Source organism: Acomys russatus, chromosome 15, assembly GCF_903995435.1.
Source record: "Acomys russatus chromosome 15, mAcoRus1.1, whole genome shotgun sequence".
Lineage (NCBI taxonomy): Eukaryota > Metazoa > Chordata > Mammalia > Rodentia > Muridae > Acomys > Acomys russatus.
The window spans coordinates 64,989,001-65,003,483 of record NC_067151.1 but is presented as its reverse complement, the minus strand read 5'-3'; the positions used below and the strand labels follow the sequence as shown (position 1 = coordinate 65,003,483).

The 14,483-nt window shown below is 45.1% G+C and overlaps 1 protein-coding gene across 1 annotated transcript; it reads left to right on the top strand.

Moving 5' to 3' along the window:
• Nucleotides 1-9,924: 9,924 nt before the first annotated feature.
• On the top strand, nt 9,925-11,013 carry LOC127198960 (speckle-type POZ protein-like). The gene has a single exon (XM_051156871.1). It carries the CDS (start codon nt 9,925-9,927, stop codon nt 11,011-11,013), a length of 1,089 nt encoding a protein of 362 aa, XP_051012828.1.
• Nucleotides 11,014-14,483: the final 3,470 nt, after the last annotated feature.

Sequence of the window (14,483 nt, the reverse complement as noted above, 5' to 3'; positions counted from 1 at the left end):
TCAGCAGACCAGCAATTCCACCAAAGTTGCTGCTGGAACCTGGACCAGCAGCCTGAGCCTGGAACCTTGAGGCCTTACCTGGAGCGGTTCTCTCTAAGAGCGTCTCAAAGTGGAGTGAAGAACAGCCAAACAATACCAAGACCCAAAAAGTCCCCACCTCTTGTTTTCGGCTCATATATATATATATATCCTCTCAGAGTCTGTACTAGGAAGTGTTTCAGCTGGCAAAAACCAAGTGCCCTCCCGGCCTCCCACATTTGAGGTGGTTTGACTTCTAGTGGATAAACATCACCAGCTCTCACATAAGTCTGTCCCCCATCTCACACTTGGGTGAAACAAAGACATGTTTACGTCCACTACAGAAGCCTCTGATGATTAGTGAGCTAGGGATTGATTTATAGGTATAGCAGAGTAGGAGTCATTCAATTAACTTTTTTCCAGTCCTGTTTGCTTTCACTCGAGGTCTCTGGGCTATCCAGCTTTTACTTGGCCCTCCAGACAGTGTCAGGCATGAGCTCCCTCTCCTGGGATGGAACTCAAGTTAGACCAGTAGTTGCCTACACCCAGGAGCTCTGAGACATCATTTCTTCATCATGTCTTGTAGACAGAACAGCTTGTGGGTCAAAATTTTTATGGCTAAGCTGGCTTCCTACCACTGGAACCTTGCCTTCTTACAGGAGATGGACACTTCAGGCTCCTTGTTCTCCAAAAATAGGATGCCTGGCTCGAGTCTTCCTCATAGGTTCCAGGAAGTTTCCACTGCCTCAGGACTACACACATCCTACCTGGCTGAGGCCAGACAAGGCAGCCTGGTTATGTGAAAGACTTAAAGGGCAGGAAACAGAGTTAGAGACAGTCTCTGCTCTAATTGGTAGGAGACCCACAAGAAGAAAAAGCTGCATATCTGCTACATATGTGTTAGGGGGCCTAGGTCCAGCCGATTCATGGTCTTTGGTTGGTGGTTCAGTCTCTGTGAGCCCCCATGGGCCCAGGTTAGTTTACTCTGTAGATAATCTTTTGATGTCCTTGACCCCTCTGGCTCCCTCACTTCTCCCCACTCTTCCACAAGACTCCCTGAGATTCACCTATTGCTTGGCTATGGGTCTCTACATCTATTTCCATCAGCTGCTGGATGAAGCCTCTCAGAAGACAGTTATGCAACTGGTCACTAAAGGAAAACAAAATTGATAGAAACACATAGAAAGACATTTAGACTAACACGCATACACACACACACACACACACACACACACACACACACAGAGAGAGAGAGAGAGAGAGAGATGGGAGAGAGGAGAGAGGAGAGAGAGAGAGAGACGAGGGAGAGAGAGAGAGAGAGAGCGAGAGAGAGAGAGAGAGAGAGAGAGAGAGAGAGAGAGAGAGAGAGAGAGAGAGAGAGAGAGAGAGAGAGAGAGAGAAACAGACAGACAGACAGGAGAGTTACAGAGAGACAGGCATGGCAAGAGGAGACTGAGAGAGACACACAGAGTGACATCATAAACAGAGACAGACAGACAGAAGCCGAAAGGGACAGACAGAGAGAAAGCGAGAGATGGAGCTAGACAGACACAGAAAGACAAACACCACATACAGCCTTAGATGTCCTGGACTCGCTATGTACAGCAGACTGGCCTTGGATTCACCGAGATCCATCTGCCTCTGCCTTCCTGAGTGCTGGGATTAAAGGCATGGGCCACATGCTTGGCTTGTTACTTAGTTTCTTAAGGCCTGTGGATTGTGGCATGGTTATCCTGCACTTTATGGCTAATGCCCACTTATTGAGTGCATACTACTTACTATACTTGTCTTTTTGGGTCTGAGTTACCTCACTCAGGACGATATTTTCTAGTTCCATCCATTTGGCTGCAACTTTTATGATGTCATTGGGCTGTTTGTTTGTTTGTTTTTGAGACAGGGTTTCTCTGTGTAGCCTTGGACCAGCTGGCTTAAACCCACAGAGATCAGCCTGCCTCTGACTCCCAGCGCGCTGGGATTAAAGGTGTGGGCCACCATGCCCGGAGATGTGATTGTTTTTAATAGCTGAGTAATATTCCATTGTGTAAATGTGCAATATTTTCTTTATCAGTCCTTCAGTTGAGAGACATCTACATCATTTCCAGTTTCTGACTATTGTGAACAAAGGTGATATGAACATGGTTGAATAAGTGTCCTTGTGTATGGTAGAGCATCTGTTGGGTATATGGCCAGGAGTGGTACAGCTGGGTCTTGAGGTAGAGCTATTCACAGTTTTCTGAGAAAGCAACAAATTGATTTCCAAAGTAGTTGTACAAGTTTGCACTCCCACCAGCAACGGTGGATGTTCCCTCTGTTGCACATCCTGGCTAGAATGAGCTGTCACTTGAGTTTTGGATCTTAGCCATTATGATAGGTGTAAGATGGAATCTCAGAGTCATTTTGATTGGCATTTCCCAGATGACTAGGGATGTTGATTATTTCTCTTTTTTTCCTTTTTTTATTTAAATAATTTATTCAGATTATACCTTAGTTGTTATCCCCTCACTTGTATCTTCCTGTTCCCCTGTCCCTCCCTCCTTCACCCGATACTCCTCCTCTAGGTTTCCCCACCATATGATCACAGCCTATCAGGTCTCTTCCTGATAGGCTGCTTCCCATTCCTCTGAGTGCCACCAGGCCTCCCTACCTAGGGGAAGTGGTCAAATAGGGGGTACCAGAGTTCATGTCAGAGTCAGTCCCCCCTCTCCACACAACTGTGGAGAAAGTGCTTTCCATTGGCTAGATCTGAATGGAGTCTAGGTTTACTGCATGCATTGTCCTTGTTTGGTATAGTAGTTTGAGCAGACCCTCCTGGATCCAGATCTGCCATCCTTGATAGTCTTCTTGTAGGTTTCTAGAACCCTCTGGATCCTTCTATTTCCCCATTCTTCCATACCTCCCTCACCTAGAGTCCCATAGGAAGTCCTCGCATCTATCCCAATCCCCTGCTAAGTGAAGACTTTCAGGGGACATCCCTGTTGGGCTAGTGTCCAATAATAAGTGAGAATATACCATGTGTGTCTTTCTGGGTCTGGTTTAATTCACCTAAGATGATCTTTTCTTGTTCCATTCATTTGCCTTCAAATTTCAAGATTTCCTTGTTTTTAATAGCTGAATAGTATTCCATAGTGTAAATGTACTGTAGTTGTTTGTTGTTGTTGTTGATTTGTTTGGTTTGGTTTTTAAAGACAGGGACTCTCTTTGTTATCCTTGATTGTCCTGGACTTACTTTGTAGACCAGGCTGGCCTTGAACTCACAGCGATCAACCTGCCTTTGCCTCCCAAGTGCTAGGATGAAAGGCGTGCACCACCACGCCCGGCTTACTATAGTTTCTTTATCCATTCTTCAACTGAAGGACAACTTCCTGAACAGAACACCAACAGCCCAGGCTCTAAGGTCAACAATTAATAAATGAGACCTCATGAGGCTGAGAAGCTGCCATTAGACAGAAGACACTGTCAACAGAACAAAGCGACAGCCTACAGAATGGGAAAAGATCTTCACCAACCCTACATCTGACAAAGGACTAATATCCAAAATGTATAAAGAGATCAAGAAATTAAACACCCCCAAACCAAATAATCCAACTAAGAAATGACGCTCAGAATTAAACAGAGAATTCTCAACAGAGGAATATGAAATGACTGAGAAACACTTAAAGTAATGCTCAACATCCTTAGTCATCAGAGAAATGCCGATCAAAATGACTCTGAGATTCCATCTTACACCCATCAGAATGGCTAAGATCAAAAACTCAAGTGAGAGCACATGCTGGTGAGGGTGTGGAGAAAAGGGAACACTTCATCATTGCTGGTGGCAGTGCAAATTTGTACAACCACTTGAGAAATCAATCTGGCACTTTCTCAGAAAATTGGGACTAGGGCTACCTCAAGACCCGGCTGTTCCACTCCTTGGAATATGCTCGACCACAGAACAGGGACATATGCCATATGAACCGTGTTCATAGCTGCCTTATTCATCATAGCCAGAATCTGTTGAACACTTCTTTAAGTGCTTCCCAGCCATTAAGGATTCTTCCATTGAGAATTTTGTTTAGCTCTTTATGCAATTTTAATTGGGTTGTTTGATTTGTTGCTGTCTAATTTCTTGCATTCTTTATATATTTGGTTTTCGGCCCTCTGTTGAATGTTGGGTGGGTGAAGATCTTTTCCCATGCTGTAGGCCACTGTTCTGTTCTTTTGACTATGTCCTTTGCCTTACAAACAGCTTACATATTAAAAACAATGTTATTAGCATATATCGTTGTAAAAAGTGGTGTTTCATCATAGTCTCTCAGTACATGCATATAGAGTGTATTCGCCCTCATCCACTGAACTTGGCATATGAGAACAAACAGGTGATACTCTCCTTGGGATTTGGGATTGCTTGTGTCCTTTAACATGATGTCTTCTATTTTAAATTATGTTTTGCTTTAATTTGTTCATTTTATATCCAGATTGTAGCCCCCTCCCTCATCGCCTAGCGATCCCACTCTCCCTTATACCCCCTCCCTCCCTCCTTTCCTTCCTCCCTCCCCTAGGCCACAGAAAGGGTAGCCCTCCCCCACCCCAACATCTGAACTCAGCCTACGGAGTCTCATCTGGACTGCCTGTATTCTCTTCCTCTGTAGCCTGGAAAGGCTGCCCCGCCAGGGGGAAGTGATCAATTAGTGGGCACCAGAGTGTTCTGCTTGTGGCTAGATGGGCTTGCATCCTAGTGTCTTGAGAAGGACAGCCTCAACTCAAACGATCTTCGTTTCTAAACCAGCATTAGACTCACGCAGTGTCCCACCATGTGCCTTAATTTCTGTGCTTCTCCTTCAGCCTCAGTAATATACTTTACAGAAGGACAATATTGGTTCCATTTGAGAATTGGTGTTTAGTGGGTTATATTTAAGGGTGAGGTTGTTGAGGGGATTATTGATATTGTCTGTGTTTGAGGACAGCTTATCATTTTGAATGCCTAGGCACACCTATCCAACAGCCAGCATTCCTGCTGCCTCAATTTATCCTAGAAGGCCTCTTGAGTTTGGAGTGGAAGCCCAGGAAACTCATTTGACACAAAGAAGCATAAAAATGAAGCTTGATATTCTGAGCTCAGGTAGGGGCCAGTCCAGGGTCTGAAGGATTCTTGAGGCAAATTTGTATTGCCTATGTAAAGGATGAAAACCGCAATTAGCATATACAGTGCTGGGGATGTTGAAACAGGGTGGTCAGCTCCGACTCAAGTTATTTTGCTAACAAGCAGATCTGGATGGTCTTGAAAGTGTGCATGGCAGTGTTTAGTGTACATGCAAAGTGTAATCCAGTGTGTAGATATCAAAGGGTGAGTTATGACACCATTGAATCATACAGAACAAGGGTGCAAACAGACTGCAGCTCAGTGTAGATCAGTTTGACCCTCCAGCAAGGAATTTTTCCAGAGTTTGTGGTCTTTGGGATGGTTTAAGGATGTTTCTAACAAAATGGAGTCTGACAGTTTTTAACATGATCTCTTCAGCCTCAGCCAACCAGGCTATTTAGAATATCACACTTATTGCATACATGGAGATGACATAGTTATTCCAAGGATGATTATCCGAGGTGGAGAGGAAAGACCATAAATAAAGGTAAATAGACCTCTGGAGAGACCATGACTCTGCATTGAAAAAAGACAGTGAAGAAGACAGCACATTCAGAGGTCTCTGGCTCTGCTTGTGAGACACCATGTGAACTCTTCCACCTGCCCGCCATGTTGTAACAGTCAGACCCCTGACAGATAAGTAAAACACTCCTTCCATTTTCATGCCCATGGCAGGGATAATTGTAACACAATCACAAGAGGAAATGTAACTGTGTAGAAATTCACACCATCCCTTCACTTATGGACCTTTAGCTACAGGAAGAAGATACACATGGGATGGCCCTTCTTGCTAAACCTTGAGTCCATCTGGAATTAACTCAAACCCCAGAATGGAGGGCCTGCCTATGAGAAAGATTTTTCTTCAGTTCAAGTAGGCAGATCCATTTGCAATCCTGATTTGGAGGTCCAAAAACACAAAGTTGACACTAGATCTCAAAACAGAGAGCCCCACCCTTTTAATCCAGGTCTCGGGCCTCTAGATCTCAAAACAGAGAGCCACACCCTTTTAATCCAGGTCTTGATCCTGGCAACCACACCTTTAATTGGGCCACACCTTCCCTGCAAGACTATATAAGGGCATGGAAGAGAGAAGCTTGGGATTTTTGCCTCTTGGCCCCTCTTGGCTAGCAAGTACAGTCCATCACTGGCATTACATCCTGCTTCTGCAGAATTGCAGTATATACTGAAGACTAGCAGAGACACTGCCTCCTGGACTGAACAGCTTTTGGGCCTCTTGGAATCTCTGTGCCCAGCCAGTGGTCAGTGGATTAGCCGGACTGCAGCCTGTAAGTCATTCTCCTTAATCCCCTTGATCTAGCGTCCTTCATGCTGTAAGTTCTGTTACTCTATAGGACTCTGACAGACAAATCCATTTTGAAATACGAATATATAAAACAGTCTTTCAGAGGACAATTATGGTCAGTCCCTGTTGTGTTCGCTCTCTTCAGTTATCCCCTCTGAGTGAGAATTAAGCATCCTCCCTAGGGCCCTCCTTACTGCTCAGCTTCTCCTTCTTTTTTTTTTTTTTTTTTGTTTTGGTTTTTCGAGACAGGGTCTCTCTTGTGTAGCCTTGGCTGTCCTGGACTCGCTTTGGAGACCAGGCTGGCCTCGAACTCACAGAGATCCACCTGCCTCTGCCTCCCGAGTGCTGGGATTATAGGTGTGCGCCACCACGCCCGGCTTTGCTCAGCTTCTTGAGGTCTGTGGATTGGAAAATGTTTCTCCTGTATGATACAGCTAATGTTTGTTTATCCGTGAGCATATGCCATGTGTGTCCCTCTGGGTCTGGTTTACTTCACTCAGGATGAGGTTTTCTAGATTCATCCATTTGCCTGAAAATGTCATGATGTCCTTGGTTTTGATAACTGGATTGAATCCCATTGTGTAGATGGACCAGAGTTTCTCTACCGTTCTTCGGGTGAGGGACATATAGGTTGTTCCTAATTTCTGGCTATTACAAATAACACCGCTATGAACACAGTACAGAAAATGTCCTTGTTGTATGGTGAAGCGTCTTGTGAGTATATCTCTAGGTGTGGAATAGCTGGGTCTTGAGGAAGAGCTGTTTCCAAGTTTCAGAGAAAGTGCCAGAATGATTTCCAAAGTGGTTGTTCCAGTTTGCACTCTCACTAGCAATGAAGGAGAGTTCCCTTTCTGCACTTCCACAGAGCATGTGCTCTGTCTTGAGTTTTTGGTCTTAGCCATTCTGAGAGGTGTAAGATAGAATCCCTGAGTGGCATTGATTGTCTTTCCCGATGGCTATGGATGTTGAGCCTTTCATTGAGTGCTTCTTAGAAATTTTATATTTTTTCCTTGAGAGGTTTCTGTTCAGCTCTGTACCCAAGATTTTAATGGGATTATTTGCTTTGTTGGTGTAATTTCCTGAGTTTCTTATATGTATTAGATATTAGTCCTCTGTTGGATGTAGGGTTGGTGAAGAAGTTTTCTCACACAGTAGGCTGCAATTTTGTGTTTTGGGAGTGGCCTTTGTCCCATAGGAGCTTTTCAATTTCATGTTGTCTCACTTATTAATTGTTGATCTTAGAGTCTGAGCTGTTGGTGTCTCTTCAGGAAGTTGTCTCCTGTGCCAAAGAGTTCAAGGATCTTCCACACTGTCTCTTCTACTAGGTTTAGTGTTCCTGATTTTATGTTAATGTTCTTGGTCCACTTGGACGTGTGTTTTGTGTATTGTGATAAATATGGATCTAGGATGTTTTCATTGAAAATCCCAGATCACTCTATTTTACCAATAAAGACACAGGAGACAGATGCTGTGGTTAAAAAAAAAAACCTGCTAGCTCAGAGAGGCAGAGACCCAGCTGACCATCCTGCTCAGCTGACTGTCCAGGAAGAAAATACCAAAAACAAAACAAACAAACAAACAAAACACCCCCCCAACCCAAAAGACCGAGGTCAAAGGCTTGCAAAGGCCAAACACCAAAGTCCAAGGAGCTGAAGAGCTAGAGTGCTAAGTGCCAAGAGCTGAAGCTAAAATCCCAAGACCCTGTTACCCTTCAAGCTATCTTAATTGGTCCTCCACTCAAAGCCCTGCCTACCTTTAATCCCTGTCAGCTGGTCTCTTGTTCTGCCTCTTGACCTAGGGTTAACTTTATTAAATCTTGTGTACAGAGAGTACTTGGATTAAAGGTGTTTGTAAGGTCCCTGCATGCCAACCAAAAGACAGCTTTTTATAGTTCACGATCTTAGGGGTCTCATAGGGATCAAAGGCAGTTTAAACAGTTCATAATCTCAAAGACCAAACTGGGATCTAAGACAGGTTTTTCTAGTTCACCATCTCAGGGATCACATTGAATCCAATATCATGGAACCGATCTGTTTGCATTTTGTGACATGTAGACATGCACTACACCAGCACCATACATTGAAGGTGCTTTCTTCTTTCTATTTTATGGTTTGCCTTCTTCCTCCAAAAATTACATGTGTGAGTGTATTTCTGGATCTTTGATTGGATTCCATTGATTCGCCTGTCTGTGTTTATGCCAGTACCATGCACTTTTTATCACTGTGGCTCTATAGTACATCTTGAAACCAGGGACAGCCATCCCTCCAGAAGACGATTTCACGTTCAGGATTGTCTTAGCTATTCTGGGTTTTTGTTTTCCCAAATGAAGTTGAGAGCTGGTTTTTCAAGGTCTGTAAAGAATTGTGTTTGAATTTAACGGGAACGGCATTGAATCTGTGGGTTGCTGTGGTAAGATGGCCATTGTGTCTTTGTTAATCCTACCTATCCTCAAGCATGGGAGATCTTTCCCTCTTCTCATATCTTCTTCAGTCTCTTTCTTCAGAGATTTGATGTTTTTTTTTTTTCCATACAAGACATTTAGTTCCTTTGTTGCAGTTACATCAAGATTCTTTATGGTTTTTGTGGCCGTCGTGCAGAGCGTTGTTTCCCTGGCTCTACCCATCAAGAGATTAAAGCAGAAGGTCTCAGCCCAACTTAGGGCAGAGTGCAGGGAGTGCTATGGAGGAGTTGGGGATAGAAGGGCCCAGATGGGACAGGATCTCTATAAAAGAATAACAGAGCCAAGAAATCTGGGCCCATAGTCTATGTAGATTCCTGGGCACCAAAGGAGGACCACTCATGGAGAAAGCCTAGGTACCCCTCTCAGAGGTAGCCTATTGGCATCTCGGTCTCCATATGGGCCCCATAATAAGTAGAGCTGGGGCTGTTCCTGCCATGGACTCTGTTGGCTGCACTTAGATGACTTTCCCATGGCTGGGTGCTTTACCATGCCACGGAGGAAGAGCATGTAGGCAGACCTGAGGGGACCTGGTAGGCTGGGGTCAGTTGGTGGGGGAGAAGGGCTTCCCCTTTCTGAGGACTTGGGTAGGGAAACCGAGGGGCAAGGGTGTTAGGGTGGAGCCTGAGGGAATGAGGGAGGGGGCTAAATTGGGATATCAAGTGAAAAAATTTTAAATATACCCAAAATTTTAAAAGGAAAGTATAAAATGTTCCAAACACTTCAAAAGTTGTGTACAATAGGCAAAACTAGTTACCAACTGATCTATTCAGTACAGAGAAAGAAATGGAGTGGTGTAAGAGTCACTAGGGGCTTGGACGGTCTTGTCTCAAATTAATATTGAAATCTGGGTAGATAATTACAGAGACACCCAACTTTCCAGTCTCAGCAAGGGGGGAACAGAGTGGAGGTGAGACACTAAAATTCTGAAAAGTATTTGTTCTTATGTCCTACAGGAAGAAGATAAACCATATCTTGATTCTTTGTTTTGGATAGAAATTGAGCCTCAAATTGCCTCCAGGAGAAATGTCAGGGGACCAGGCAGGCAAGACCCGGGGCTCCACACATATCACTGTGCAGAAGATTTCCTACAGGTGGACCATCAGCAACTTCTCCTTTTGCCTGGAAGGAATGCGGGACACCATTTTCAGTGGGACTTTCTCATCAGGAGCCAATGACAACCTGAAATGGTGTTTGAGAGTTCACCCCAAAGGCATTGACAAAGAAAGCAAAGATTACATGTCAGTTTACCTGGTGTTGCTCAGGAGTCCAAAGACCCCAGTTTGGGCAAAGTTCCAGGTTTGGACTATAAATGCGGCAGGAGACAAAACTCTAGGAATGAGGAGCCCACGAGTCCTTAAGTTTCTTCCTGGCGACAACTGGGGATTCAAAATGTTCATGCCAAGAGATCTCCTCTTGTCCGAGGCAGAACGCCTTCTCCCTGAGGACCATCTCACCCTGCTCTGCAACGTGAACGTGGTCCAAGACACCTATAGCACTTCTGAAGAAAACTCAAAGCCTGCGATAAAGGTTCCAAGGTGCACGTTTACAGCTGATCTAGGGGAGCTGTGGGAGACTTCCCGCTTCACAGACTGCAGCCTGTTGGTAGGTGGTCACGAATTCCGGGCTCACAGGGCCATCTTAGCAGCTCGCTCTCCGGTTTTCAGCGCTATGTTTGAACACGACATGAAGGAGAAGCCACAGGACCCAATTGAGATCCAGGACATGGAGCCTCAAGTCTTCAAGGAGATGATGGGATTCATTTACACGGGGAAGGTGCCAAACCTCCACAGCTTGGCCCCTGGTGTGCTGGCGGCTGCTGACAGATATTGCCTGGAGCGCTTGAAGGCCATGTGTGAGGACACCCTCTGCAGAGACCTCTCAGTGGAGAATGCTGCTCACACTCTCTTCCTGGCTGACCTCCACAGGGCTGAGCAGCTGCGAATGCAGGCCCTGGATTTCATTACAGTTCATGCTTCTGAGGTCTCTGAGACCTCAGGGTGGAAGGAAATGGTGGAAGCCCATCCCCACTTGCTGGCTGAAGCATTCCAGTCCCTGTCTTCTGCACAGGGTCCTTGGCTGGAGCCCCCTCTCAAACGCCTGAAGCGATCCTAGCACCTGGGTAGTTGTGACTAATCCTGTCTTCCTCAAGGACAGATCATGCTGTGACCAGTGACCTCCAGGCACACCAAGGCATTGCTGTTGCATTTACAGTGGATCTGGGCAAGGACAGCCTGGTGGCTCAGGATTTCAAACATCTGGAATAAGTTGGAGTGATTGCCATGTGGACAGTCCTGCAGTCAGGTGTGCTCCACCTAACATCTGCCTTCTTGCTCTACTTGTTTCGTTTTTGTTTCCTGAGTTGGAGACTGAGAGTTAACTTAGGTGCTTGCAACTAACAGCCCAAATTGAAATTTTGGGGAGGGGCAACTTTTTTTCTTTCAACTGAGCAGAACACATGACCAAGGGATCAGGTCAAAGGAGAAAACAAATGTTTACATTTAATCCTAAGGGGACAAAAAGACAAAGCACTATAGTTTTCCCCGCATAACTCAGGTTGTGTGGACTGGAGAGATATCGCAGTTGGCAAATCAACGTGCACTGTTCCCAGCACACACAGTAGTTTTCATCCATCTGTGACTGGACATCCGGGGATCTGAGACACTTCCTGGAGTGCATGGGCACATACATTTCTGCAGACAGAGCCTTGCAAGTGAAATATAAACTGAATAAAAATGATGAAATTTCTTGTGGTTTTCCATAGTGTTTGTGTTCAGTGACGTCAAGTTTAGTCCATCCAGCTCTGCTCTGCTGTGAATGACCATACGAATGTCAGAAGACAGTTATACTAGACTCTTGTCTGCAATCCTAGCAGAGTTTTATTAATAGTGCCAGGGGTCGACTGTCGCTTATGGGATGGGTCTCAGGTTAGAAGGCAATGGATTGCCACTTCATCCATCTCTGCTCCATCTGAGGCCCGCATTTTTTGTAGGTGAGACAAATATAGGTCCAAACTCTTATGAACCTAGTTGTGCAAGTGTCCTTGTGGTATGGAGAAGATTACTTTGGAATGGAAACTATGAGAGACACCCTGGTGACTCTAGCATTTAAGAGACAGGGAAAATGAAATTGTTGACACCCTGGTGTCCCAGGAACCTGTGAGTCGGCTTCCACTCCCCAAGACCATACACCTGGGAGCTGAGTCTTATCATCTAAGAATAGCTGCACAAACTGCTCAGACACACATCTCTGTCAGATGTAGATGGTTTAATTAATGCACCTCCAAGACTGATCATGGTCAGGGACACACAGATGCCCACTCATTTTTAGAGTGAGTTTTTCATGGAGAAAACCATAACCAAATGGAAAGAATCAATTCTATCCCAGGCATATTGTGGGAGGTAGCTAGACACCCTTATTTGACTTACTGTTAAACTGATTAGCTGGGATATAGGGTTGGGGAACCTGGGCATCTTCCAGTTCCCTCTTCAGAGGGTCTGGGGATAGTCCAGGTTTTTACTTTCCCATGAAAACAGAACATGGCAGGATATTATGGGTTACCTCAAGCAGAGTTTACATTTAACATCTGTCAGTATTCTGTTTTCAGGAGCAAGTATTGAACTGTGAGCCGGGGAAGTCAAAACAGCTGATCCTGTGTTAGCTGGCAAGGCCTAAGCATATCAGGGCGGGTGTCAATGTTGGAAGGCTTCAACATTCCTCCCTTGGGTTTTTCCTGCAGTCAAATACTTGATTCTATATTTTATTCAAGGTTTATAGCGAGTCCTTAGAACAAAAGGGTTGACAGCAGAATGCCAAGAGCCACAGTGTTAAGGGAGCTCTTTAGGCATGTGGGCTGTGTAGGAGGTGATCTGGTGTTTGCAAGGTCTTGTACCATGATGAACCTGCAAACTGCTTCCAGCCTCTGGCATGCTGTCAGGAGCCATTGATTTGGGGAAGTCCAGTAGGCATGAGAGGTCTCTGGAGGTGATCTGGTATTTGCAAGGTCTGTATTGTGATGTACCCCAGAATTGCTTCCAACCTCTGACCCCCTGTCAAGTGTGCTTTGCTGCACAATCTCTAAAATCCTGCATTAGAGCCAGGCATGGTGGCGCATGCCTTTAATCCCAGCACCCAGGGAGGCAGAGGCAGGTGGATCACCATGAGTCTAAGGCTAGCTTGGTCTACAAAGGGAATCTAGGACATCCAGGGCTAGATTCATGGCCAGATCAGTCTACAAAGTGAGTCCAGGACAGCCAAGATTCAATGCCGTTCCCGTTAAATGCCAAGAGAATTCTTTACAGCCCCTGAAAAAACAGCTCTCAACTGATACTCTACCATACACAAGGACACTTATTCAACCATGTTCATATCACCTTTGTTCACAATAGTCACAAACTAGAAATGATGTAGATGTCTCTCAACTGAAGGACTGATAAAGAAAATATTGCACATTTACACAATGGAATATTACTCAGCTATTAAAAACAATCACATCTCCGGGCATGGTGGCCCACACCTTTAATCCCAGCACTCTGGGAGTCAAAGGCAGGCTGATCTCTGTGAGTTTAAGCCAGCGTGGTCTACAAATTGAGTCCAAAACAGCCAAGGCTACACAGAGAAAGCCTGTCTCAACAACAAACAAACAAACAGCCCAATGACATCATAAAAGTTGCAGCCAAATAGATGGAACTAGAAAATATCGTCCTGAGTGAGGTAACTCAGACCCAAAAAGACAAGTATAGTAAGTAGTATGCACTCAATAAGTGGGCATTAGCCATAAAGTGCAGGATAACCATGCCACAATCCACAGGCCTTAAGAAACTAAGTAACAAGCCAAGCATGTGGCCCACGCCTTTAATCCCAGCACTCAGGAAGGCAGAGGCAGATGGATCTCGGTGAATTCAAGGCGAGTCTGTTATACAAACCAAGTCCAGGACATCTAAGGCTACATGTGGTGTTTGTCTTTCTGTGTCTCTCTCGCTCCATCTCTCGCTTTCTCTCTGTCTGTCCCTTTCTGCTTCTGTTTGTCTGTCTCTGTTTATGATGTCACTCTGTGTGTCTTTCTCAGTCTCCTCTTGCCATGCCTGTCTCTCTGTAACTCTCCTGTCTGTCTGTCTGTTTCTCTCTCTCTCTCTCTCTCTCTCTCTCTCTCTCTCTCTCTCTCTCTCTCTCTCTCTCTCTCTCTCTCTCTGTGTGTGTATGTGTGTTTAGTCTAAATGTCTTTCTATGTGTTTCTGTCAATTTTGTTTTCCTTTAATGACCAGTGGCATAACTGTCTTCTGAGAGGCTTCATCCAGCAGCTGATGGAAACAGATGTAGAGACCCACAGCCAAGCAATAGGTGGATCTCAGGGAGTCTTGTGGAAGAGTGGGGAGAAGTGAGGGAGCCAGAGGGGTCAAGGACATCAAAAGATTATCTACAGAGTAAACTAACCTGGGCCCATGGGGGCTCACAGAGACTGAACCACCAACCAAAGACCATGAATCGGCTGGACCTAGGCCCCCTAACACATATGTAGCAGACATGCAGCTTTTTCTTCTTGTGGGTCTCCTACCAATTAGAGCAGAGGCTGTCTCTAACTCTAT